Source organism: Scaptodrosophila lebanonensis, unplaced genomic scaffold, assembly GCF_003285725.1.
Source record: "Scaptodrosophila lebanonensis strain 11010-0011.00,11010-0021.00 unplaced genomic scaffold, SlebRS2 tig00000147-arrow-arrow-pilon, whole genome shotgun sequence".
Lineage (NCBI taxonomy): Eukaryota > Metazoa > Arthropoda > Insecta > Diptera > Drosophilidae > Scaptodrosophila > Scaptodrosophila lebanonensis.
Window position 1 is genome coordinate 714,566 of NW_022060591.1, and position 27,065 is coordinate 741,630.

Here is a 27,065-nt window from a genome sequence, read left to right on the forward strand (position 1 = left end):
TCCGGCACGCCCGAGGTACGTATGTACATCCAATACCAATCTTTCGCTCTTCCGTTCACCAGGCAGTGGAAGTCTCGCAACACGTCGGCCCAGGGCACCTGATACAAGGACTGCAAATGCTCCAAGCGGAATATAAACTCCGCCACCGGCATTCCTTTGGTTTCGCCATCAAACACAAGGCCCCACTTCCTGATGTGGACGACGTCTGGCCGGGAATCGCCCATCGTGGTTCGCCTTAATGGCCTGTGCACGTCAGGGCCCAAATCGCGCATCCACGGATCGGCTGAGGACTGCCGCTGCTCAACATGTGGCCGCTGTTCTGCCTCTAAAATTCGGTTGTCGACGAACAGGTGAGTGGGTGCTGCAGCTACTGGTCTACTGCTTACAAACTCTCTTTCCTTCTCTGCCTGCTCGTACCCGCCTATGGCTGACCGCTGTATTTGCGCGTGAGCTCGCTCTGGCCTACCCACCGGCGCATGTGCTACAGACGGAGGCGCGCTATGTGTGGATTAACTCACCGACCGGGCCAAAATAAGGAGTACGTAGCTCCATAGTGGGTAGCCACAAACTGTGCTGGCTACAGGATGGGCGGGAGCGCTTGGGCAGAAACATCGACGTCCACAGAAACTGCCGGAGGAGTTTTTTTTTGTCGCATTGTAGTTTCGTTCTTTTGCAGTTTGTATTGGTATTTGTTCGACTCACGCGGGCATTGGGATGGACCCACACCCTGATTGGAGTTCCGATGAGCCAGCCGGCGTTGCCCAAGAGAAGAAGCGTGGTCGTAACAATTTTTGATGTTTGAACATTAGTCGCATTGGTGTTTTTGAGTGTGCCACTTGGCTTATTTGTCATTGTCTGCGTTGGCATTGTGGTCCGTGTGCCCGGGAGGCTTTTAGTTGTTTCAGTGGCCCAGGCGACATAAGTTGTCACCTGCGATGCACTGGCAATGGCACGGAGGATAAGGTTTAGGGCAGATTAGGATAAATTTGTATCCAAAGAGGCATGTAGGAAGGTGAGATCTCTTCACTGTCATCCATCCAGATGAGGATGAATGGAACAGTGAATAAAGATCTCGCGATACATAAATAAAAGATGAATCTGGCAAAGTATGTAAAGCGCAGAAAGGAGCAACTGGTGGTTCCGGTCGGATAAATGATGAATTTCCTCCCCTCATTGAATTAGTCAAACGTGAGAGTTTTTTTTTTTTTTTGATATCGTGTTTGATTGCAATTTTTTTGGCGGTGTACAACCTTTTTTTGATGTTTTTGTTTGTAAGCTGAAATAGAAAGGAAGATAGCATTTCTTTTTTGTGCTGTGTACATTTTGGGGAGTTTATTGGTTTAGTGCAGGTACATTTTTATGCGTATATACATATATATTTTTTGTTGTGTATAGTGCAAATTTTGTCATTTTTATATATTTTATTATTTATAATTTTTGTTCCATCGTCTTATTTAAATATTTATTTCGCATACAGCATATATATATTTTCTTTCGCATAATTTACTTTTGGTCGTTGTGTACAATTATATACAAATATCATTTTAGTTTTTTTTTTTTGGAATATAAAAATATACGTTGTTCTTGGTACACAAAATTTGACCGCAGCGGTTAGTTTTGCGAAATATAATACAGATAATAAATATAGAAATTATACAGGTAATAAATAATATAAAATGGAGCAGGACACGCAGCGCGAAGGGCGCTCGTATAATACGAGGGCGCAGGCAGCTCGAGAAGGTGGGCTGGTAGAGCTCGATGAAGGCTTGAAAGCGGGTGATGTGGCGGCGCGGTCTGGCAGTCTGCTGCGAACACCGCCCAGACAGCATTCGAGGCAAGAGGAGCGACGTGATGGCACACCGGGGCGCGTCGATAGCGAAGTGGCGTCAGCGGTAAATGTTGCCATCGCACAGGCCAACCAAACCTATCGGCATGCGCAGGTGGACGGAGTAAACCAGGTGTTGCAGGAGGAGATTCGAAAAGGCTTTCTGGAATTAATGCGAGCTGTTAACGAGGCATTGCTACCGGTCAGAACAGGCGTGGACTACGTACCTGAATTGCGCGCCGAGCAGCAGGTGTCTGATTATGGCAGCAGAGGAGCAGTCCCGAAAAGGTCTGAGCCAAGGCAGAGCGCAAGCAGGGCCCAAATACACGACGGCTCGAGCCGAGAGTATAGGCGGCAAAGCGACAACACGTCGAGCAGCATGGACGGCAGGAGCGAAGCGGCTGCGAGGAACTGGCGAAATCCGGGGAGCGCTCAGCGGCCAAGGCGCGTAGATTTCCGGGGCCACGATGATGCGCGGCAGGCTGATCCACCCCCACCATACGTTCAAGGGAACGAAAGGTCGTCTTGGGGCCGAGTTGAAAAATGGGGCCTATCGTTTGATGGCGACAGACATAAAATGGCTGTGGAGGATTTCGTGTTCCGTGTGGAGTTCTTACAGCGGCAGTGCAGATGTTCCTGGCCTGAAGTTTTGAATAATTTCCATCTATTGGTGAGCGGCAACGCGAGAGAGTGGTACTGGCAATATGTGCGTGACCACAGGGCCGATAGCTGGCAGGAATTCAAGCGTAGCCTGATCGCTCGGTTTAGAGGCGCCGCCGATGAGTTCCAGCGGATGCAGGAGTTGCGCGAGAGGCGACAAAGGCCCACAGAAAGCATCGAGGACTTCTTCCACGCCATGAGGAAGCTGGCATCACGGTTGCAATCACCGCCAGCCGAAGCCGAAATGGTAAAAATAATCAAAAAGGGGCTGAAAGTCGAAGTGGCGCGGTATGTTTACGCACTTCGAGTTTATAGCGTGGACCATCTGAGTGACGAGTGCGTGGAGGTGGAGGCAACGAAGGAGCGGCAGGATGGAACGCCTGCATACCGCAGTGGTTTTAGAGCTGGTCCCAGTGGGCGAACCAGGCCCGTGGACGAGTTGGAGGCCAATTTTGGAGGGCCTGATGCAGCAGACGACGTAGCCGTAGAAGAGGCGCGAGTCACCAGGCGTGTGCAGCTGCAGCTAAATTGCTGGAACTGTGGCCAAGCGGGGCATGGTTTCCGCGATTGCATGGCGCGAGAGCGGCGTATATTTTGTTACCGCTGTGAACGACCAGACACGTATAGTCCGCAGTGTCCGAGCTGTACGGGAAACGGGCGGTAGAGTGCGGTACCGGTGGGCGAATCGCGCTCGGCAGCTGTGCCCACACCACCGGCCGGAGGTCGAGCCTAGAACAGAGCGAAGAAAATATTAATCCTAGGTATAAGGGTAGTATTAGGGGTTTGCCGATGGTGGAGCGGATGCGAGCTTACCTAGAGGCGCGAAACAGGATATTTCATCAGCACCAGGTCACCGGAATGCGGATGCTTACCACCCGCGTTGTGAAGGCGAGGACGCGGTTTAAGAAGAGGCGTCAAACGAAGCGACAAGTCGCGGAAGCAGTTCAGCGTGGGGCGAGTAAGGATGCTAGGGTATTTGCCGAAGTCAAGGTGAAAGGCCGCCAGATACGAGGTCTGCTGGATACCGGCGCGTCGGTGAGCATTCTTGGTAAAGATAGTCGGGAATTGCTGCAGTTGCTGGATTTACACGTGCAGAAGTATGCCTCACAAGTGCGGACAGCATCGGGTGAACACCGGTCCATTATTGGACGCATCCGGGTGTCTGTGGAGTATAAAGGTATGATTAGAGAAATAACATTCTATGTGTGCCCGTATTTGGAGCAACCTAGTTACTTGGGAGTCGATTTCTGGCGAATTTTCGAGCTGGCACCAGCGGTTATTCCTCCACGTGAAACTGGCATCGCTAAAAGCTGCGTAGATGAGATTTGCGCTCCTAAGCGCGAGCGAAGAGTGGGTGTGGCCTACGTTGGGCGCGTCGGAAGGATCGACAGCCGAAGTCGAGCGACGGCGGAAATGATGCGCGCAAAGGTTGCAGCATTCCGGATGGCGTCATTCGCACCTTTGCGTTGGTGTTGCATCGGCTAATTATCGGCCCCAGTTTCTGGCAATGCCGGCATACATGGGTCGCCTCAACCGGTTACCAGCGCCACCTTGCGGGACCGGCAAGTGACAGTGTCAGCTGTTGCGGACGCAGGGCATGGTTGTTTGGCGTAGAAGTATGAAAAGGCGGCAAAAATGGAAAGGATAAACGGACGTAAAAAGGATTGGGAATTATCACGCGGTACAGGGAATGGAGCCGACGCGGTAATCGACATTTTGCTGAGGATATTGGAAGAGTGCGGTTGTGCAGTGGGACTCTGCTGTCTTTTTTTTTTTTTGTTCTGTTTAACCTGCAAATTGGTTAGAGAGCAAGGCGTGTAGTTGTGGAAAGAATGAACATTTACTGATACATTATATCCGTCTACAGAAGTTGTAGACCCAGCAGCAGATGAATGGCCGCTGGGTCTCTTGATTAACTCTGGCCGTATAAACCATCCACGCATTTTGTAGCCCCCATCACATGCCACATCGTCTCGCCGACCACCATTTCAACGCACGTTGAGACTGCATTGACCGTCCGCATCATCGCATCATCTCCAGCAGTATCCCGTCAATCATCATCGTCAGCGGTAGCCAGTAAGCGGCCTATACAGCGCAACCCCACCGACCGGCAGATTTGACAGCAGCGTCGGCGTTGGAGGCGTTATGAAGAGGAAGAACGACTGAGTGAGTCCTTTCCAATACGAGTCCCGTGGTGCAAGCGGCGCCCACGCTGCGCCGCCTCAGCAGCTGAGTTCTTGCCCCATCGTTGTAGCAGAGTAGAGGTGTTAGGCTGGCCGTCATCAATTGTAGTGCCGATGAGAAAGTGTTGTTCCTTTAAGACTGAAATTTTAAATAAAATAATCGTTTGCGTATACATAGGGCGTATAAATCTTTATATGTATGTATGTACACTTACGAGTATTCAGTGTGAATAGTGGAATTTTATACAAAGCAATCGCATGTACATGGAAGCATAGAGATCAGTGTCGACTCGTGTGGCTAATGGAAAAAGAAGGAAAACGAGTAAAATAGTGAATGTCAGGCCATAAATGGTAATCAATAGGAGTGCCCCTGACCCGTAAGAGCTCTTAGGGGGGAAGGTGAATTGCGCCCATAGCTTAACTGTCGTGTAGGCCTACGATTTGTCTCGAGCTTTCGTTCCACTTCTGTTGGCTTATATGAGTTCCGGTCCTTGTGTACATGCCCATGTTGAATCTGTACATACTTAAATATCACATATAGCACAACATTCATATACATATCACAACATTATACGCACATTTCGCAACGTTTATATATATACATAAATACCACAACATTTACATACATGTCATAACATTTATATACACCGTGCAACATTTATATATACATTCATAGCACAACATTCATATACATATCACAACATTTATACGCACATTTCGCAACGTTTATATATATATATACATAAATAACACAACATTTACATACATGTCCTAACATTTATACACATATCACAACACTTATATATATATACATATACATATCACATTGGGGGGGGGGATTAACTCATCGACCGGGCCAAAATAAGGAGTACGTAGCTCCATAGTGGGTAGCCACAAACTGTGCTGGCTACAGGATGGGCGGGAGCGCTTGGGCAGAAACATCGACGTCCACAGAAACTGCCGGAGGAGTTTTTTTTTTGTCGCATTGTAGTTTCGTTCTTTTGCAGTTTGTATTGGTATTTGTTCGACTCACGCGGGCATTGGGATGGACCCACACCCTGATTGGAGTTCCGATGAGCCAGCCGGCGTTGCCCAAGAGAAGAAGCGTGGTCGTAGCAATGGGATAATGAATCTATGTCGTTTGAAATTCGGAACACGTTAAAGAGGAAACTCAGGAAAAACGACAATCTGTCAACGATTTTATAAAGTTATGAGAGCACGACATATTTATAAATATCAACAAATAAGCTGTTGAAGATCAATTTACCAAAAGCCGCTCTGCTAAAATTATTCTTCCTACTAACGAAGTCATTAAAACACTCTTCGAAAATGTCAAAGGAAAGCCTACAGAAGCTGTAAAGTTCTTAAAAAATAACTTCGATGTTGAAACTTGGTCTGTGCTGGTGAAAAGCACTTTAGTAAATTTGCTCATTTTCAACCGTCGGTGGGTTGGTGAATTTGAAAGATTAACTGTGGATAATTATAAAAGTGCGCAAGCCATAAATGAAAAGGTGGATAAAGATAATTTCAATAAACTAACAAAAAAAACACAAGAAATTGCAAAGCAGTACACAAGGCTAACAATTCGAGGTAAACTTGGCAGAACTGTATCAGTTCTTTTAACGCCATTCGACCATGTTTGCATTGATACCATACTGGACAATCGCAAAAAAAAACTGGAATTAAAAATAAAAAATATGTGTTCTGCGCTGCAGATTCCGCAAAGGAATACATAAGAGCATGTCCCGTATTAAAAAAATTTGCTAAAGAATGCGGTGATTCTAACCCACAAGCATTAAGAGGCACTATGTTGCGTAAACATTTAGGAACATATACTTCATTGTTAAGTGTCGCAGATTCTCAAATTGACCGCCTAGCAGGGTTTATGGGTCACTACAAAGATATTCATACAAATATTTATAGAGTCAATGCAACTTATGATGAAATAACACAAGTCTCACAATTATTAATGGCTGCACTTAATAGTGAAAATGGTGATAAAGATAAAAATGACGCTAATTGTATGTATTACCTTTTTATTAGAATTATTTATAAGTAATTTTATTCCACATAAGTCCCTAATCACTATTAACTCGTAATTACCTTTTAATAAAACCTAAGCTGTCACTACATCATCTTTGAACATTATTAATAACACCAGCTGACCTTAATGGTTGTCGCAGTGTTGCATCGTCTTTGTTTGTGTTTTTTATTTTGTAGTTTACTTAGCTTTACTAATAAACTTACTTTGTAAAAGCTATTCCAGATCGCCCCTAGGCATAAGCTTCTAATTAAATTCCGAATATCTTTTTTTATATTAAATTGGCTAATACTGTTGTATTGGTAACAATAACGTTATAAACAAAATGTTTTTAAATTAATTGTCATTGTATTATTTTATACGAAGATCTTGACTGCTATTAATGTACATAAAGTTACGAATAACAGATTCATAAAACAGTAACTATAAACTAAAAATATATTTTGAACAAAATCCTCTCGGTAAGTTTATATTGGTATATTTTGTAAGCCCTGTCTAAGGCCCAGATAGATCAAGTTTGTTCATTTCTTTTTTTGCACCCAAACTCCCCCGCTATTAGGGATTTTTCCACATTCTTTACAGTCGAGCAACCTCGATAGTACAAAAAATGAAAATTAAAAAAAAAAACAAGAAAGGAATGCTAAAAAAAAATTAAAAAATGTAATTAAATAATTAAATTAAATATAAAATATTTAACACTTGCATACAGACATAAGTGTTTATGTACAATTTCAACAGCATAGATTTACATCTGAATCGCGTCTATGCGTGCTTGTATGCAGTAAAAAAAACAAGTAAAAAAGCTAAAGTCGGGTGTCCCGACTTTAAAATACTCTGTACATATGTTTACAATAATTATAGAAAATAAAAAAATTAAGAAAATAAAAAAAAAAATTTGATCGATTTTACCTCTCTCGGTATTCGAACTCACGTAAAGGGTGTATAATTGCACATTTACATAGCAATTGCGTCTGTGTGAGTGTATGTATGCCTATGCGCATCAATTCGTGTCTGTGTAAGCATTTTCGCAGTCAACCAAACACCAACATCAACAACAGCCGCGGGCAGCGCTGCAGCAGCGCTGCATCAGCAAATATATTTATGGCTATAACTTCTTGTTAAATCGGTCTATCATAATGAAATTTGGCATACGGACACATAATAACTAACTGGGGGTATTTCCAAAATTTTAGTTCGAAATTCCAAGAATTACGGGAGTTACGATTTGCGGGGTAGAGGGGAAAGGGAGGGGAATTCCAAAACATACATTTTCTGCGTATTCACATAAGGCATCTGGGACTAAAATTTGGTGTTCCTAGGTCTTATAGTCTCCGAGATATAGGCGATTATACGAATGGAAAATCGGGAAAACCCCCATAGGGGGGAAGTGGGGGGGAAAATCAAAAAAATAAAACAAACTCGTATAGAATACACACATAACGCATCTTTGTGCAAAATTTGGTGTCTCTATCTCTTATAGTCTCTGAGATCCAGGTGTTCATACGGACGGACAGACGGACAGACAGACAGACAGGGCTAGATCGACTCGTCTCGTCATGCTGATCAAGAATATATATACTTTGTGGGGTCTGCCACGCCTCCTTCTGCCTGTTACATTTTTCAGCTCCCGCAAACCTAATATACTCTTGTACATTTCATGTACAGAGTATAATAAGTCATCAGAAAAAAAAACATAAACTCGTCCTTGGATTTAGGAGAATCTGGATACAGAGTTTGGTTATTCTTGCTCTTGTACTTCCTGAGATCCTTGCGTTCATACAGACGGGCGGACATGGCTATATCGACTCGCCTTGTCATCCTGATCAAGAATATATATACTTTGTGGGGTCTGCCACGCCCCCTTATGTATGTTAAATATACATACACACAAAACTACTATACCCTTTTACCCTTTGGGTACAGGGTATAAAAACACACCAAAAATAAATTGTTATGTGCGGCGCGGCAGTATTGGGAAACCACAAATGTCGTCGGACAAAAGGATTGGCAACTCGCGCGATTGACAGCTGGAGCGGGCCGATAACAAGTACTCGTGCGTGAGGGGTGAGGACCAGTGCTACCAATTAGGAGGGTTGCAAAGTGGGTAAAGTAGCAATTCCTTGGGAATGACAAGTAGTAGTTTCCGACAAGGGCAAAGGCACAGTTTTGGCAAGTGACAAAGGGACGTGCACGTGGTAGTTGGAACGCACACAGGGAAAGAAAGAAGAAAAGGAAGCAAAGTGGAAGATTTAGAACGTAGGAATAGCTGGAGGACAAGGAGAGGACGAGGAAGTATATCTTTGGGAACATCTAGGCTGAGGTAAGTCAGTCGGAAAAGAGCTATGCCAGGAAATAATATATTATTACGCATGGTAGGCGATCGGCAACCGAAGCGACGGGGGGGCCTGAAAATTGGGCTGTGGGCGGTTTGGTGAACGAGCGTAGCTTGGATGCAGGAGGGCTTCATTGTAGCCACGACAGACGACAGCGCCAACACCGGCCGGCGACGCATCATTCTTCATGGGGCCTCAGCTTTAATTTGATTACAGCCAGCGGTGCTCGTTTGGACTCGGGCTAAGTACCCCTACGACTACCAACTTACATATATCTATACACATATGCATATTCTTTTTAAACACATACACAAAATTTATATACAGCCCACACGCACACATCCGTCATTTTCATAGCCCAATTTAAACACATACACAAAATTTATATACAGCCCACACGCACACATCCGTCATTTTCATAGCCCAATTTAAACACATACACAAAATTTATATACAGCCCACACGCACACATCCGTCATTTTCATAGCCCAATTTAAACACATACACAAAATTTATATACAGCCCACACGCACACATCCGTCATTTTCATAGCCCAATTTAAACACATACACATAATTATATAAAGCCCACCCCTACATAGTCCATTTATATACAACAAACTCAAATACACTACACCAAAAGAAAAATACACATGTATGCCATAGCCAAAATTCAAAATACACACCCATTCATATACAAGTCACATAACAATACAACACACAAAACAATTAACAATTTTCTGTTACACACATAGCCCAAACAATCACAACATAATATAAAACATTAAACAGAAACACAACACCAAACAAGTAACCATATTGTAAACAAAAATTCAAATGTATACTTAAGAAAGAAAAACAAAAAAAAAAAAAAAAGGAAAAAAAAATGTATAAAATTTAATATAAGTAAAGGAGTTTGTAATGTGTATTCCTGTTAATAATATCCCTCATAACTACATACTCGAGTATAGGTAGAAAGAGGTTACAAATTCAAATAAGTAAAATAGGCACAAATAGCCAATGGCTTAAGTATTAAAGTTTATTTTTATTGTAATAAAATTTAAAATTTGCACATGAATCTGGAGTAGAGTCCATTTATGGGGTGAGATGGGGTGATAAAAGTCCCGGAGCAGGAGAAAAAACCAAACCAAGCATGTTGAAGGGAGCCGGCAACAAAATGCCAAAACCGACTCAAGGTAGGGAGGGCCACGCGGCTACATGACACCAAAGTAGCCACAACTCCACCCAAATTCCCTCAGCCGACAATATGAGTAGGTGTGTTTGAAAAAAAATATAAATTCATTGTTGGTCTGCCGCACCCCTGTCGCGGTCGAATCTGACCCTGAGCCGATGGCTAGCCGGCGTAACGACAGGGGATGCACTGGCAAAGGCGGACCTAACAAGATGGCGCCCAATATAAATACACCTGGGTCTACATTTTAGCAAATGTTGCCCCAGTTTGAAGCAAGTTAAAAGCCAGAGTCTTGTTGTTTGTTTTTTTTGTTGATTTGTTTTCTTTATTTAATGTAGCTTTCAACAACAATAGCTGCTGGCGGCCCCTGAGCCGGCGGGAAACGGTGCAACTGCCAGGTCCGTGGGTGAGCTTCACTAGGGCTCAGCCCATCGTTGCCGCAGGTGCATCCTTCTTACAGCGCGGTGTAGGGGGGTAACCAGCAGAGTAGGTGCAGCGAAGGGGCAGGTCCGTGAGGGGTCTTGGTGCCCACTCATTGTTGCCCTACAGGGTGTTCTGAGGCTGAAAAGATCGAGAGGAATGTCTGTTAGGTGTTAAGTAAAGAATAGTCTAGTTGCCTTGTTTTTTTTTTGTGTTAGTTACCTTTTTTTTGTGGTTATTTGGTATTTCTTATGTATGGTTGCGTAGTAGGTCCATGTCCAGTCCCAAGCGGAAGGAGCATCGTTGCCCTACGTAGCAGAGCATAGGAGCAGCAATTCGCCATAGCCCGAGCAGGATTTGAGTTTTAGTCGGCGCCTGGAAGAAATTGGGTGGTGTAAAGCGTGCGATATATATATGTTTGTTTTGGTTGTTTACCTTCTGCAGTGACAGCGTGCCGTGGTGCAGCGTCATACTGAGGATCCCCATCTCACCCTTACATGTCTGGTTATTGAGTCTGTAATTGTGAGAATCTGTTTTTATTGGTCTTATGGTCAGTTAGTGTATTAATTACCTTTTATTTATTTATTTGCGTAGCAGCAAATAAGTTGTCAATAGACAGGGAGTCCATTGTGAATGGTCCCGGCCTAGCACAGCTGTTCCTGGGCTGAACCATCGATATTAATAAGTATCGATAGGGTTTTTTTTGGCACAGGTTAGCGGGTCTGTACATAGGGCGGGAATTTGAAGTTCAACTTATCGTTAGTTTGTTTTTTTTTTTTTTGGAGTAATATTTTCGCTTAGGATTATTTTTTTTGTTTGTTCAGTTTTTTTATGGGTGTATTTATTTATTCTTATTTATTTATTCTACTTATTTATTTGCGTGTGGCACTTATATATTTATTTAGTCTAAGTTTTTTTTGGTTTTGCCGGAGGCGTACAAATATCGTATATCCACGATTTATTTATTTATTGGACGTTTTTGCGTGTGGAGTATATTTACGTTTTTTGCATTCACTTATTACCAATTTCTTTGTTATTTGTGGTTTTCCTTTTTGTATTTGCATATACTGGTAAATTTAATTATTTTATGTAGGTAAGCTGGTGTTGGGGGTATATAGTGTGTATATAGCGGTGGGAGTATATTATCCCCGCTGCCCATTTAGAGACACATACGCGTACACCGGTCGGTTTATTTATTCGTTTATTGTTGGGTTTAGAAGAATTTTTAGCATTAAGCCTTAGTACTAGCACTGTTTTTTTTTGGGTTTGGATTAACAAGGTACTGAGAAATGAATCTTGACCCGAATGTTACCCGGAAGGTCAGGCGGAGTCAGGAGTTTAGTAGAAATAGGCCATTGGTTCACTTGGACTCTCCTCCTCACGTAGGATTGAGTGAGGCGGGCAAGCCAGCAGAAGCACTCCATGATGACGCATCGCCGCCGAGTGTAAGCGAGGCAGCGTTCCGAGGATTTGGGGACGAATTGCCGAACAGTTCCGGAGCAACAGCCGGCGCACGCGCGCATGACTATGGCGGTGAAGAGCAGGGTGGCAGAGCCGAGTCTGCGCTGCCAAGCGAAATTCGGTCGGCGATCAACGTAGCATTAGCACAGGCCCACGAGACGTATCGCGCATCGTTGTCGTCAGAAGTAGAGGCCATTCGAGAGACGATGCAGGCCAGCATGCTGTCGTTCATGCGCGAGATTAATAAGGCAGTGGCAGCGCTGAGGCAGGAGAAAACGCATAGCGCGCCTCCGTCTGTAGCACAGGCGCCGATGGGCAGGCCAGAGCGAGCTCACGCGCAAATGCAGCGGCCAGCCTTAGGCGGGTACGAGCCGGCAGAGAAAGAAAGAGATTTTGTAAGTAGTAGACCAGCAGCTGCAGCACCGACTCACCTGTTCGTCGACAACCGAATTTTACAGGCAGAACAGCGGCCACATGTGGAGCAGCGACAGTTCTCAGCCGATCCGTGGATGCGCGATTTGGGCCCTGACGTGCACAGGCCATTAAGGCGAACCACGATGGGAGACTCCCGGCCCGACGTCGTCCACATCAGAAAGTGGGGCCTTGTATTTGATGGCGAAACCAAAGGAATGCCGGTGGCAGAGTTTATATTTCGATTGTAGCATTTGCAGTCCTTGTATCAGGTGCCCTGGGCCGACGTGTTGCGAGACTTCCACTGCCTGGTGAACGGAAGAGCGAAAGATTGGTATTGGATGTACATACGTACCTCGGGCGTGCCGGACTGGCCGAATCTCCGATATGGGCTGCAGCAGCAATTTCAGACTCGAAGATCGGAGTTTGAACGAGAGCAGGAGCTGAGGGAGCGGAAGCAGCGGCATGGCGAGAGCATAGAAGAGTATATTCAGGCGATGCTGGTGTTGCGTTCTCGGTTGGTGTGTCCATTTTCGGATTATGACCTTATTAAGGTGATAAAGACGAATATTAAAGACACCGTGTCTAGGGTCATCTATCCGATGAATATAACGAATCTGCAGAAGCTGAGAGAGGAGTGCCAAGACGCCGAAAAGATGCTGGCAACGCGTTGGGCGCGGCCCTCAGCTGGTACCAACTACGGGCAGCAGCGAGAGCAGCATCGGGTACACGAGCTGGACGTGGTAGCAGAAGGTACAGAAGGCGGCCAACTGGAGCATTTGGAGGCGGTATATAGGCCACATGAAACTGGTGGGAGCCGCTCGAATCTCAAGTGTTGGAATTGTGCACAACCAGGGCATACATATTTCGATTGCGAGTCTGCGGTGCGCAATATGTTTTGCTTCAAATGCGGACAACCAGGCGTGGTGCTGCCAAAATGCCCGAAATGCCGTCCGGGAAACTCGGAGAGGAGTCCGACGCAGCCGGAGGAGTCGCACTCTCGGTAGACGGTGAAACGCGTACCTCCGATGAAACAGTAGTTAGGATAGGAATTAGTAGCGATAAGGATAGTACCGTCAGTCATATTTACTCACAGATATATAAAGTCAACCAGGCAGTCCCACCGAAGAAAGTATGGTCGCAGCGGAAACCCTTGGAGCAGCGTCAGCGCGACTATGAAGTAGCCAGGAACCGCATATTTGGTAGCCAACACGAACCGGATGCGAGAGGGGCGTCGAAGACATCCTTGCGGGCGCGTAGGAGACACCGCGAACGCCGACAGAAACGCCAGGCGGTGTGTGCCGCGGTGAATTCTGCATGTCGTTCCGACAGCCGCCCATATGCTACGGTAGCGATTGAAGGCAGAGAATTTACCGGTCTGTTGGATACCGGGGCGTCGGTGAGCTTGCTGGGAAGTGGTGCCATAGAGTCGGTCCGAAAACTAGGTTTGGTGGTACGCGAAAACAAATCCGCGGTAAGGACAGCCGGCGGCGCTCCACATTGCATTATTGGCAGCGTGATGGCGCGCGTTAGGTATAACGGAACAGAGTCGGAAATGGTATTCCACGTTTGCCCGTCGTTGTGCCAACCGCTTTATCTGGGCGTGGATTTTTGGCGCAGGTTCGGTTTGGCTCCGAATGTGATCCCGGCTGTGGACGAAGGACAGCACGTGGCTGAGTTGGAGGAGGAGCGCTTAGGAAAGAGTACACCAACGGAGCCACACGATTTAGAGGCGTGGCAACAGGAGAAGTTACAGCGAGTCGTGGCCCAATTCAGATCCTTCGAGGAGCACGGTCTGGGTAGGACGCCAGTGGAGCAGCACCACATTCAGTTGACGGAGGGGGCACTGCCAGTGAAAGAGCGTTTTTATCCCGTGTCGCCGGCAGTGCAGGCGCTATTGTTTGCAGAAGTCGACGAGATGCTTCGGCTAGGGGTTATCGAGCCAAGTGAGAGTCCATGGAGCAACCGAGTGACTTTGGTGAGGAAGCCTGGAAAGAACCGGTTGTGCTTAGACGCGAGAAAGCTAAATCAGCTTACGGTGAAGGATGCTTACCCACTCCAGAGCAGTGAGTCGATCTTGAGCCGAGTGGAGGATACCATTTACATCAGCAGCCTGGATCTAAAGCATGCTTTTTGGCAGATCGAACTGGATCAGGAAAGCCGGCAGTACACCGCGTTTACGGTACCAGGAAGGCCACTGTATCAATTTAAGGCCATGCCGTTCGGGTTGTGCAATGCGGCGCAGCGCCTTTGCCGGGTGATGGATAAGGTGATTCCCCAGCGTTTGAGAAGCCATGTATTCGTCTACCTGGACGACCTTCTCATAATATCCAGAACGTTTGAGGATCATTGCAAGGTGCTGTTGGACGTGGCAAGTGCTTTGAAAGTAGCCAATTTGACGATTTCCTTAAAAAAATCCAAGTTCTGCTACAAGTACTTGAAGTATCTGGGGTTTGTGGTTGGCGATGGTGCGTTGCGGACGGATCCAGAGAAGGTCGAGGCGATTCGGGCGATTTCCTTGCCGACCAGCGCAAAGCAGCTCCGCCGATTCTTGGGGACCGCTGGCTGGTATAGGCGTTTCATTCGGAATTTTTCCACGATTTCCGCGCCGTTAACGGACTGCCTGAATGGGAAAGTTCCAATTATCGGGCGAAGCGGTTGCGGCATTTCAGGAGTTGAAAGGGGCACTCACCTGCGCGCCAGTGTTGGTGCATCCAGACTTTCGGAAGCCGTTCGTGAACCAATGTGACGCGAGGCAAGCGGGCATAGGAGCGGTTTTGTTCCAACTCGATGCAGACGGGGCCGAAAGGCCGATAGCTTTTTTTTCAGCGAAGCTTCGGGGCGCTCAGCTGAACTATAGTGTCACCGAGAAGGAATGCCTGGCTGCAGTAAAAGCGGTCGAAAGATTCCGACCGTACGTTGAGTTGATGCCGTTTAAGGTGGTGACTGATCACGCCAGCCTGCGGTGGCTGATGTCATTGAAGGAGTTGGACGGTCGATTAGCGCGGTGGTCGTTGGCCCTGCAGAGGTTCGACTTTAATATTGAGCATCGGAAAGGCAAGGAAAATATTGTAGCCGATACCCTCTCACGGCCTTTCGAACTGGAGGAAGTTGATTTTTTTGATTTCGAGACAACCGAGTTCGAAGGTGCGGAGTATACCGAGCGGCTGAAGCAAGTGCGGGAGAACGCGGAGCTATTTCCGGATTTACGCGTGGAGGATGGGCTGTTGTATAAGCGGGCGCAGTTCACGCGGCCCGAGCGAGAGGAATTTTCCTGGAAGCTCTGGGTACCGCGTCCTGTGTCCGCAGCCCTTATACAGCAGGCCCATGAGAGCGACGCGGCTATGCATGGGGGCATGAAGAGGACCATAGAACGGCTCAGGCAGTTTTTTTTCTGGCCCGGGATGGTGGCACAGGTTAGGAGGTACGTTGCCGGCTGTGAAACGTGCAAAGCAACAAAACACAGCACGCAATTAGCGAGGCCGGTAATGGGCGCCGAAACCGTATCGCTCCGACCAATGCAGAGGCTGTATCTGGATTTCCTGGGGCCGTATCCGAGGTCCAGGAGAGGGAATACCACCATTCTGGTTGTTCTTGACCATCTGTCCAAATTCGTGTGGTTGCGAGCGATGCCAAAAGCAACAGCGGCGGCAGTGGTCCGGTTTCTGCAGGAGGAGGTGTTTTCGGCATTTGGAGTCCCAGAAACCGTCCATACCGACAACGGTAAGCAATTTCTGGCCAGCCAATTTACGGGGTTCCTGCAGGGGCTGAGCATCACCCACATACGCACGGCGAACTATGCCCCACAGGCGAATGCGGCGGAACGCGTGAACCAGACGGTGTTAGCGGCCATCAGGACATATGTACAGGGCGACCACACGAAGTGGGACGAGAAGCTCTCGGACGTGCAGTGTGCAGCACGCAGTGCTATCCATGGCAGCATCGGCACGTCCCCGTATTTCGTTTTGTTTGGGCAGCACATGTTCACCAGCGGGAAGGACTACAAGCTGGCACGCAAGTTGGGGGCGCTGGAGGATGCGGAATTGCGCATGTTGCCCAGATCGGATCAGCAGAAGGCAGTGCGGGATGAGGTACAGCAGAGTGTCCACCTGGCGTATGAAAAGGCGAAACGGCAATACGATAAGCGTGCGAGGATGGTAGCGTACGTACCTGGCCAAGAGATTTACAGGCGAAACTTTGTCCTCAGTCGTTTTAAGGACAACGTGAACGCGAAGCTGTGCCACAAGTATGTGAAATGCCGTGTCCGGAGCAGCGTGGGCAACAGCCTGTACGAGTTGGAGGACATGCACGGGCGTCGGTTGGGAGTCTTCCACGCCAAAGATTTAAAGCAGTAGCTTAGGCCCGGCTTTGTTCATCGGTAGACCAAGAGACCCATCTCAGGGTGTGGGCGGTGGCCTACGTTGGGCAGAGAAAGAACCGCGGCGCTTCTCACTCCCGTTTCTTTCGTTTGACACCAGAATAAAACCGGAGTGTGGTGTTATGTGCGGCGCGGCAGTATTGGGAAACCACAAATGTCGTCGGACAAAAGGAGTGGCAACTCGCGCGATTGACAGCTGGAGCGGGCCGATAACAAGTACTCGTGCGTGAGGGGTGAGGACCAGTGCTACCAATTAGGAGGGTTGCAAAGTGGGTAAAGTAGCAATTCCTTGGGAATGACAAGTAGTAGTTTCCGACAAGGGCAAAGGCACAGTTTTGGCAAGTGACAAAGGGACGTGCACGTGGTAGTTGGAACGCACACAGGGAAAGAAAGAAGAAAAGGAAGCAAAGTGGAAGATTTAGAACGTAGGAATAGCTGGAGGACAAGGAGAGGACGAGGAAGTATATCTTTGGGAACATCTAGGCTGAGGTAAGTCAGTCGGAAAAGAGCTATGCCAGGAAATAATATATTATTACGCATGGTAGGCGATCGGCAACCGAAGCGACGGGGGGGCCTGAAAATTGGGCTGTGGGCGGTTTGGTGAACGAGCGTAGCTTGGATGCAGGAGGGCTTCATTGTAGCCACGACAGACGACAGCGCCAACACCGGCCGGCGACGCATCATTCTTCATGGGGCCTCAGCTTTAATTTGATTACAGCCAGCGGTGCTCGTTTGGACTCGGGCTAAGTACCCCTACGACTACCAACTTACATATATCTATACACATATGCATATTCTTTTTAAACACATACACAAAATTTATATACAGCCCACACGCACACATCCGTCATTTTCATAGCCCAATTTAAACACATACACAAAATTTATATACAGCCCACACGCACACATCCGTCATTTTCATAGCCCAATTTAAACACATACACAAAATTTATATACAGCCCACACGCACACATCCGTCATTTTCATAGCCCAATTTAAACACATACACAAAATTTATATACAGCCCACACGCACACATCCGTCATTTTCATAGCCCAATTTAAACACATACACATAATTATATAAAGCCCACCCCTACATAGTCCATTTATATACAACAAACTCAAATACACTACACCAAAAGAAAAATACACATGTATGCCATAGCCAAAATTCAAAATACACACCCATTCATATACAAGTCACATAACAATACAACACACAAAACAATTAACAATTTTCTGTTACACACATAGCCCAAACAATCACAACATAATATAAAACATTAAACAGAAACACAACACCAAACAAGTAACCATATTGTAAACAAAAATTCAAATGTATACTTAAGAAAGAAAAAAAAAAAAAAAAAAAAAAAAGGAAAAAAAGAAAATGTATAAAATTTAATATAAGTAAAGGAGTTTGTAATGTGTATTGGAGCGGCGCAGTTTTTTTTTTTTGTTTATTTCCTGTTAATAATATCCCTCATAACTACATACTCGAGTATAGGTAGAAAGAGGTTACAAATTCAAATAAGTAAAATAGGCACAAATAGCCAATGGCTTAAGTATTAAAGTTTATTTTTATTGTAATAAAATTTAAAATTTGCACATGAATCTGGAGTAGAGTCCATTTATGGGGTGAGATGGGGTGATAAAAGTCCCGGAGCAGGAGAAAAAACCAAACCAAGCATGTTGAAGGGAGCCGGCAACAAAATGCCAAAACCGACTCAAGGTAGGGAGGGCCACGCGGCTACATGACACCAAAGTAGCCACAACTCCACCCAAATTCCACAGGCGTCCCTCAGCCGACAATATGAGTAGGTGTGTTTGAAAAAAAATATAAATTCATTGTTGGTCTGCCGCACCCCTGTCGCGGTCGAATCTGACCCTGAGCCGATGGCTAGCCGGCGTAACGACAGGGGATGCACTGGCAAAGGCGGACCTAACAAAATGCATTATTCTAATTTTTTTCTTTTTGTGGTAGATGATGATTTCCTTCCTGAAGAAGAAAATGTTCGTAAGCCTGACAATGACAATACCAAAAATAATGATGAGGAATTTATTCCGACCATACGCAAGTGCCGAAGCAGCAAGTTTTAAATTACCGTTATTTATGTACAATAGAGGCTAGACTGTAACAAACAATTATATCTATAACATTAATTTTTTCGTACTATAACCCATAACATGCATCTCATGCATTATAGTCGGAGCATTATAATAATAATTTTTAGGCTCTATTACTGGGCGATGTTAACCATATTTAGGGAATCGATATTACAGCTTTTAGGTAATTGGCCTGAGTAAGAAGACACAATTTTCTTAAATTCCATCAGAAAAGTAGGATTTATCGGCTGACCTCATTTAAATGAAATCTCTTTTAACCTAGTCGTTTCTTTAATTTTAATAAAATACAATATCCAAAGGGCAGAAGAATAAGAAAGATGTAGATTTATTTCTAAGTCATGGCGACTATCCAGGCAATTCTAATTGAAAACAATTTTTTCCATGCTAGTTAGTTGTTCATTAACTTCAGAAGAGATCTATCCAATAACTCATAATACATTGTACAAGACCTTCACCAGAAAACACCTTGGGTCTTTTCTTAGCTATCCAATATAAACTTTTCATCATACAGCAGATTTCTGGATCTGTCCAGTACAAGCTTTCAAAATTTTGACAATTTTTTGGCATTTAAGAACAGAATTACCTAAAATTATTTCAGTTTTCTAACTGATAATTTTTACTACGCGCTGTCGCTTACAAAGCAACGAATTTGTAATATTTAATCCTACAACTCTTGGTTGTATATTTTCTAATTTATTGAGCACTGTTATTTTATAATTCAATACTTAAGTACGATTTTTGTAGGCCCGGTTACCTTACTTTTATTACACATTAAATTTAATTTTATATCTTTTGCAGGGTCGCCTACTGGTTTTATAAAACGGGTACGGTGGACGAGAGAGGAGCGTTTTGAAATGATGAAAGCGTTCGGTAATGCAAAAAGCATGAAGGATCTGCCGTCCCTCAAACAGTGCAACAACATAATTAAAAATTCCACATACTTGAAAAATCGTTCTGCGGCGCAGCTGAAGACATGGATAGATAACCAACGGAAAGCTAAGGCGAGAATGCGCTTGTAATTGATAAGATTTTTGATAAAATTTCGTTTCTTTTTTGTAATAAATAATAAAATATATATACCACACATATGAAAGAATTATATGTTATACATTAAGAACAAGTAAGACTAGATACAAGTATCCTTGAAGAAATATAAAATATTGGCATATGTAAAAAAGTGGTTAAACTGTTATTTGAGAGTGACTTTTCTATTGATTCTCTTATTTCACGATGACTTCACTACTGTTTTGTGCGTACTATAATTTAACAAGTAAAAAAGCTAAAGTCGGGTGTCGCGACTTTGAAATACTCTGTACAAATGTTTACAATAATTATAGAAAACAAAATAAGAAAATTTATCGAACTCACGTAAAGGGTATATAATTGCACATTTACATAGCAATTGCATCTGTGTGAGTGTATGTATGTTTATGCGCGTCTATTTGTGTCTGTGTAAGCATTTTCGCAGTCAACTAAACAGCAACATCAACAACAGCCGCGGGAAGCGCTTGAGCAGCGCTGCAGCAGCAAATATATTTATGGCTATAACTTCTTGGTAAATCGGTCTATCATAGTGAAACTTGGCATACGGACACATAATTACTAACTGGGGGTATTTGCAAAATTTTTGTTCGAAATTCCAAGAATTACGGGAGTTAGAGAAAATCGCATTTGCGGGGGAGAGGGGGGAGGGAGGGAAATTCCAAAATATACATTTTCTGCGTATTCACACAAGGCATCTTGGACTAAAATTTGGTGTGCCTAGGTCTTATAGTCTCCGAGATATAGGCGATTATACGAATGGAAAATCGGGAAAACCCCCATAGGGGGGAAGTGGGGGGGAAAATCAAAAAAATAAAACAAACTCGTATAGAATACACATATAACGCATCTTTGTGCAAAATTTGGTGTCTCTAGCTCTTATAGTCTCTGAGATCCAGGTGTTCATACGGACGGACAGACGGACAGACAGACAGACAGACAGGGCTAGATCGACTCGTCTTGTCACGCTGATCAAGAATATATATGTACTTTGTGCGGTCTGCCACGCCTCCTTCTGCCTGTTACATTTTTCAGCTCGCGCAAACCTAATATACTCTTGAACATTTCATGTACAGAGTATAAAAAATATGTTTATATTTGTGTGGGATGGTTGGTAGAATATAAGCGAATAAACTAAACAACCCTAGACAACAATAAGTATAACGGAGCCATAGAGAAGAGGAAAAACTACAAAACTACGAAGGCGACAATTATGAAGTGATCGACGGCGCAAGCATAGAGTTCGGCGAAATGACGAGAGGCGACAACAACGGCGGCAAGAAGTGCAACACAAAGCTATGACGGGTGGCGTGTGATAGAGTCTTCGAGAGTTCGTCGAGCAGGACAGACGGTCCAAGAACATTCGAGTAGAGTTCGTCGAGAAGGACAGACGGTCCATGAACGACGCAGAGAGTTCGCCTTGAGACATAGTGAAGGACAGACGGTCCGCCAACGATGTATAAGACGAGCCAACGATGTTAAATGAAGTTTAATCACTTTTATATTTCAAATACTCCTAAATATTATATTCCATATATTCCATATGTGTTAGCCGCTGGAATGGTTGTATATACATGTGCACTATTTTCTACCTAACAATCATTTTGGGGACTGGGTACTGTAAATAGGAACAGTTTCTGGTAACAGTATTTATTTATCGTAGAGTCAGTTTTTGTTAGTTGCAGACCACTGTACATGTGTGTGCATTTTTGGTGGCGAGACATAGACGCAACCTAAGTAACGGGGTTCTAACGAATACGTGTAAGGCATGGTATCAGGATGAAAGAGAGAGACTCTGCTGCTGAGTAATGTCTGATCGTGGAGCGCTGACTGTAGAAGAGAGACAGGGAACACGATAGATTCGCAAATTGCGAAACTACGTTAGAGTGCTTTTTGAAGTCAGTCTGGTATGCGCTAAGGAGACGAGCAGAACTTGCTGTGCTGATACATATCGTGAAATATAATAAACTTGGAACAAAATGATACACACCCGACATCAGAAGTGGGATCTGCGTCGCCTAAAGATCATGACACCAATTCGTACCTTACAGTGTTGGAAGCGCAAAACCGCAATTTAATAGAAGTCATCAAAGCTATGCAAACATAAAGAGCGCCGTCAATGGATGGGAGGGCTTCACACGTCACTTTGCCTAAATTTGATCCCGACTGTGCTGGAGCGGACGCTTCAGCGTGGTGCACTACAATTGATCTTATTTTTGCGGATAACATTCTTGAGGGTAGCGGCCTGGTGATGGCATTAAGCAAGGCATTAGAAGGCAGCGCATCACAGTGGCTGTTACAAATATGCTTTGCCGGCATTACTTGGACGCAGTTCAAAGAGCTGTTTATTCAACGCTTTGTCGGTATTGAGACATCTGCGGCTATTCTAATGAATGTTTTGAACGGTCGTCCAAAATCTGGAGAAGGCATGGCTGAATATGGCAGCCGAATTGTCACACTACTTATGTCTAAATGGAAAGCAAAAAATTTGGAGGAAATCGCAGTGTCTGTAGCGTTGGCTCATATGGCGCAAATTGATAATAAATTGTTACGCTGGGTGTTTACTACCAACGTGAAGTCACGTAACGAGCTGCAACAACAATTACAAGCACACGCTTTTAAGAAGCGTAATATAGATGAAAATGCGTATACTACTGGTCCAGAACGAAAGAAGTCAACGTTTTTGTCTCTGGTGAAATGCAACTACTGTGGAAAGGCGGGCCACAAATATGCTGAATGTCGTGCTCGATTGGAGAAATCACATAACACCAAAGGAAAAAGTCACAACGGAAGCAGCGCATCTGGAGTGAAAGACCGGTCCAATATAAAATGTTTTAAGTGCGACGAAATTGGACATTACGCATCTGCATGTCCAAAAGGGAGAATATCTAGAAGCGACAAGACCTGTGAGAAGCGTATAGAAATTTGCACAGTTTCTCCACCAATGGGAACAATAAGCGTATCCGGTGAGTCTATTCCATTTTGTTTTGACTCAGGAGCTGAATGTTCTTTGGTCAAAGAAAGTGCAACTGATAAATTCAAAGGAAAGAGACTCCATAATATTGTAAAACTAAACGGCATAAGTAATGAGTCTATTTGTAGCACATTGTAAGTTTTATGTAATATAAATGTTGAACAATATTATTTTAAGATTTTGTTGCATGTTATTATGGATAAGTTTCTGAAATATGATGTACTGATAGGACGAGAGATTCTAAGCCAGGGCTTCGGTGTATCCATGGATGCTGACACATTTCATATTTTTTGAACAAAAAGAGTAGATGTATTAAGTACAAGTGGATATGAAAATGCTATAGAAACTGATAGTAATCTGAATGACTCTGATAAGACGGCTTTAAAGAATATTTTAAAATGTTACTCTGACTGGTTTATAGATAGCATTCCAAAGACACGAGTGTGCACAGGGCAGTTGGAAATAAGATTAATAGATCCACAAAAGACAGTGCAACGCCCTTATAGGCTTAGCGAGGATGAGAAAGAAAATGTACGATGCATGATTAATGAATTATTGAAATCAAATATTATTCGCCCCAGCTGCTCACCTTTCGCTAGCCCTATGATGCTGGTTAGGAAAAAGAATGGTACCGATCGTCTTTGTGTAGACTATTGCATATTAAATGAGAACACTATTACAGATATGTATCCGTTACCTCTAATTTCAGACCAGATAGCTAGGCTACGAGGAGCAAAATATTTTTCGTGCGTAGATATGGCAAGTGGCTTCTACCAAATTCCGGTACATCCAAACTCAATTGAGCGTACTGCTTTCGTTACCCCAGAAGGACAGTATGAGTTTTTTAACATGCCCTTTGGTCTGAAAAACGCGCCATAATGAAAGCGTTAGGTACTTTAGCACACACATATGTAATCGTTTACATTGTTGATGTGTTAATTATAGCCCAAACTAAAGACGAAGCGTTAGATCGATTGCAGAAAGTGCTAGAAACATTAAGTAAAGCTGGTTTTTCATTTAACGTAACTAAATGTTCCTTTCGCAAAACAAGTATAGAGTATCTCGGATTCGAAATAAGCAACCGTGAAATCCGGCCAAATGAGCATAAAATTCGAGCATTGGTAGGTCTGCCACCTCCACAAACTGTGTCACAGTTAAGGCAATTTATAGGTTTAGCATCCTATTTTCGGCAGTTCGTCCCAAAATTTTCCGAAACACTAAAGCCATTATATTTGTTGACTTCAAAGAAAAATTCTGATTTTGTTTGGCTAGCAGACCATGAGCGAATACGTTTAAAAATAATAACAGTATTGACACAGGCACCAGTGTTAATCATATTTGACCCACAATATTCTATAGAATTGCATACAGATGCTAGTTCGATTGGATATGGGGCGATATTGCTACATAAAATCGATAACAAACCGCATGTTGTTGAATATTATAGCAAATGTACGTCACCAGCAGAATCGAAATATCATTCATATGAGCTTGAAACTCTAGCAGTTGTTAACGCTATTAAACATTTTCGCCATTATTTGCAAGGACGTAAATTTGTTGTATATACAGACTGTAATTCTCTGAAAGCTAGTCGTACTAAAATGGATCTAACTCCGAGAGTGCACAGGTGGTGAGGTTTTTTGCAGTCATTTGATTTCGATCTCGAATATAGAAAAGGCGAGCGAATGGCTCACGTGGATTTTCTTTCTCGGAATCCACTGTCAGATCATAATAAGAGCGTAAATAAAATAATGGAAAAGCGAATTAATTTGACTGAGGTAACTGACAACTGGTTAGTTTCCGAACAACAGCGTGATCACGAGATATCAGATATATAAGCAAAATTAAGCAGCAACGATATGCCAGAAAGTTTAGATAGAACATATGAATTAAGGAGGGGAATACTGCATAGAAAAATACAAAGAAACGGCAAAACCAAATGCTTGCCGGTAATTCCTAGAGCTTTTAAATGGGCAGTGATAAATCACGTGCATGAATCTGTAATGCATCTGGGATGGGAAAAAATGTTGGATAAAGTTTATAGGTACTACTGGTTTGAAAATATGTCGAAATATGTGCGTAAAGTTGTTGAAAATTGTATCACGTGTAAGATATGAAAGCCACCGGTTGGGAAATTGCAGGAAGAGCTACACCCCATCCCTAAGATAGATATATCGTGGCACACAGTACATATCGATATTACTGGTAAAATGAGCGGCAAAAATGACCTGAAGGAATACGTTATTGTAATAATAGATGCCTTCACGAAATATGTCTATTTTCATCACACATTGAACACAGATACCGAAAATTGCATTAAAGCTTTAAAATCTGTCGTGTCTTCATTTGGCTTGCCGACTCGTATAATAGTGGATCAAGGTCGTTGTTTTGCCAGCACGGGGTTTCGGGAATATTGTTCTTCTCGAAAGATTCATTTACATTTAATTGCTACAGGCGCAAGCAGAGCAAACGGCCAGGTAGAACGAGTGATGAGTACACTCAAAAGTATGTTGACAGGTGTAGAAACAAGTCAAAGATCGTGGCAGGATGCGTTAAGCGAAGCGCAACTAGCAATAAATTGTACAATAAATCGAGTTACAACGGTTAGTCCCTTAGAACTGCTTATTGGTAAGGAAGCTAGACCTTTTGGTCTATTGCCAATAAATGAAGCAGGAGACGACGTAATAGATAGAGAAAATTTAAGAAAACAAGCTAAGAAAAATATGGATGAAAATGCACGTTATGACAAACGTAGGTTCGACAAAAATAAAGCCAAAATTATAAAACATAACGTAGGTGATCACGTATTGTTAAAAAATGAAGAGCGCCATCAAACAAAACTTGACCCAAAATTTAAACCGTTTCAGGTAGTTGAGGTGTTAGAAGGAGATCGATATATTTTAAAATCACTAACAAGTAAACGAACATACAAATATTCACACGAATTTTTAAGAGCCTTACCAAACAGTCAGCTAGTTGATGAATTGCTTGAAGATTCAGACAGCACCATGGAAGATGCTTCCGCTGCTCAGGAAGGAAGCAATGGATGACAGAAGAGACTTGTCAGAATCCCGAGGGGGGAAATGAAGACCGCACCATAACAGAAGAGACTTGTTATGGCGGGGGTTGAGAATGTAATGTGTAAAAGGAAATACACAAATGATGTTAAATTACTTAAGAATTAAATTAAGTAATGTTGACTTATTGATAGAATGTAATGTGTAAAAGGAAATACACAAATGTTGTTAAATTACTAAGAATTAAATTAAGTAATATTGATTACTTGATATATAATAATGTGTAAAAGGAACTACACCAATGAGTTACGGAATTAAATTTGATTTATGAGAAGAAATTAAATAACTGGAATTAAAAATTTATATGTTACATTTTTGAAGAGAAACATGTTACTTGGTTAAGAAGAATTTTTGTTATGAAAATAATGAATGTTTATGTTGGTTCAAGCGACTGTTTGTTTATACTTAAAATAAAATCATAAGTTATAACGTGTGAAAGAAAAACCGAATCTGGTGGTTTTAACAAGAATACTCTAATTCGAAGTCGACACACGAGGACGTGTGATTTGTCAGGAAGGCCGTGTCGTAGAGTCAGTTTTTGTTGGTTGCAGACCACTGTACATGTGTGTGCATTTTTGGTGGCGAGACATAGACGCAACCTAAGTAACGGGGTTTTAACGAATACGTGTAAGGCATGGTAGCAGGATGAAAGAGAGAGACTCTGCTGCTGAGTAATGTCTGATCGTGGAGCGCTGACTGTAGAAGAGAGACAGGGAACACGATAGATTCGCAAATTGCGAAACTACGTTAGAGTGCTTTTTGAAGTCAGTCTGGTATGCGCTAAGGAGACGAGCAGAACTTGCTGTGCTGATACATATCGTGAAATATAATAAACATGGAACAAAATGATACACACCCGACATATTCATCTACTTTCTATCGATAATTTTGGGGTCTGTCCTCAAAATGAACGCAGTACATACGGAGAGAAACGATACTAT

The 27,065-nt window shown here is 43.7% G+C and overlaps 1 protein-coding gene and 2 long non-coding RNA genes across 4 annotated transcripts; all 3 read right to left on the reverse strand.

Annotated features, from left to right (window-relative positions):
* Positions 1 to 10,723: 10,723 nt before the first annotated feature.
* LOC115629436 lies at positions 10,724 to 11,134 on the reverse strand. Of its 2 annotated transcripts, none has more exons than XR_003995909.1 (3): positions 11,089 to 11,134; positions 10,876 to 11,028; positions 10,724 to 10,794 (listed from the first exon to the last, which is right to left on the reverse strand). It is a non-coding gene; the product is annotated as an uncharacterized LOC115629436 (long non-coding RNA). The 2 variants fall into 2 exon arrangements; XR_003995908.1 differs by having other exon boundaries at positions 10,764 to 10,816.
* Positions 11,135 to 14,033: 2,899 nt separating this feature from the next.
* LOC115629435 lies at positions 14,034 to 15,255 on the reverse strand. The gene is made up of 3 exons (XR_003995907.1): positions 15,218 to 15,255; positions 14,579 to 15,148; positions 14,034 to 14,513 (listed from the first exon to the last, which is right to left on the reverse strand). It is a non-coding gene; the product is annotated as an uncharacterized LOC115629435 (long non-coding RNA).
* Positions 15,256 to 15,454: 199 nt separating this feature from the next.
* On the reverse strand, positions 15,455 to 15,951 carry LOC115629434. Its single transcript, XM_030525892.1, has 2 exons — positions 15,608 to 15,951; positions 15,455 to 15,545 (listed from the first exon to the last, which is right to left on the reverse strand). Exons 1-2 carry the CDS (start codon positions 15,893 to 15,895, stop codon positions 15,525 to 15,527), a joined length of 309 nt encoding a protein of 102 aa, XP_030381752.1. The 5' UTR covers positions 15,896 to 15,951; the 3' UTR covers positions 15,455 to 15,524.
* Positions 15,952 to 27,065: the final 11,114 nt, after the last annotated feature.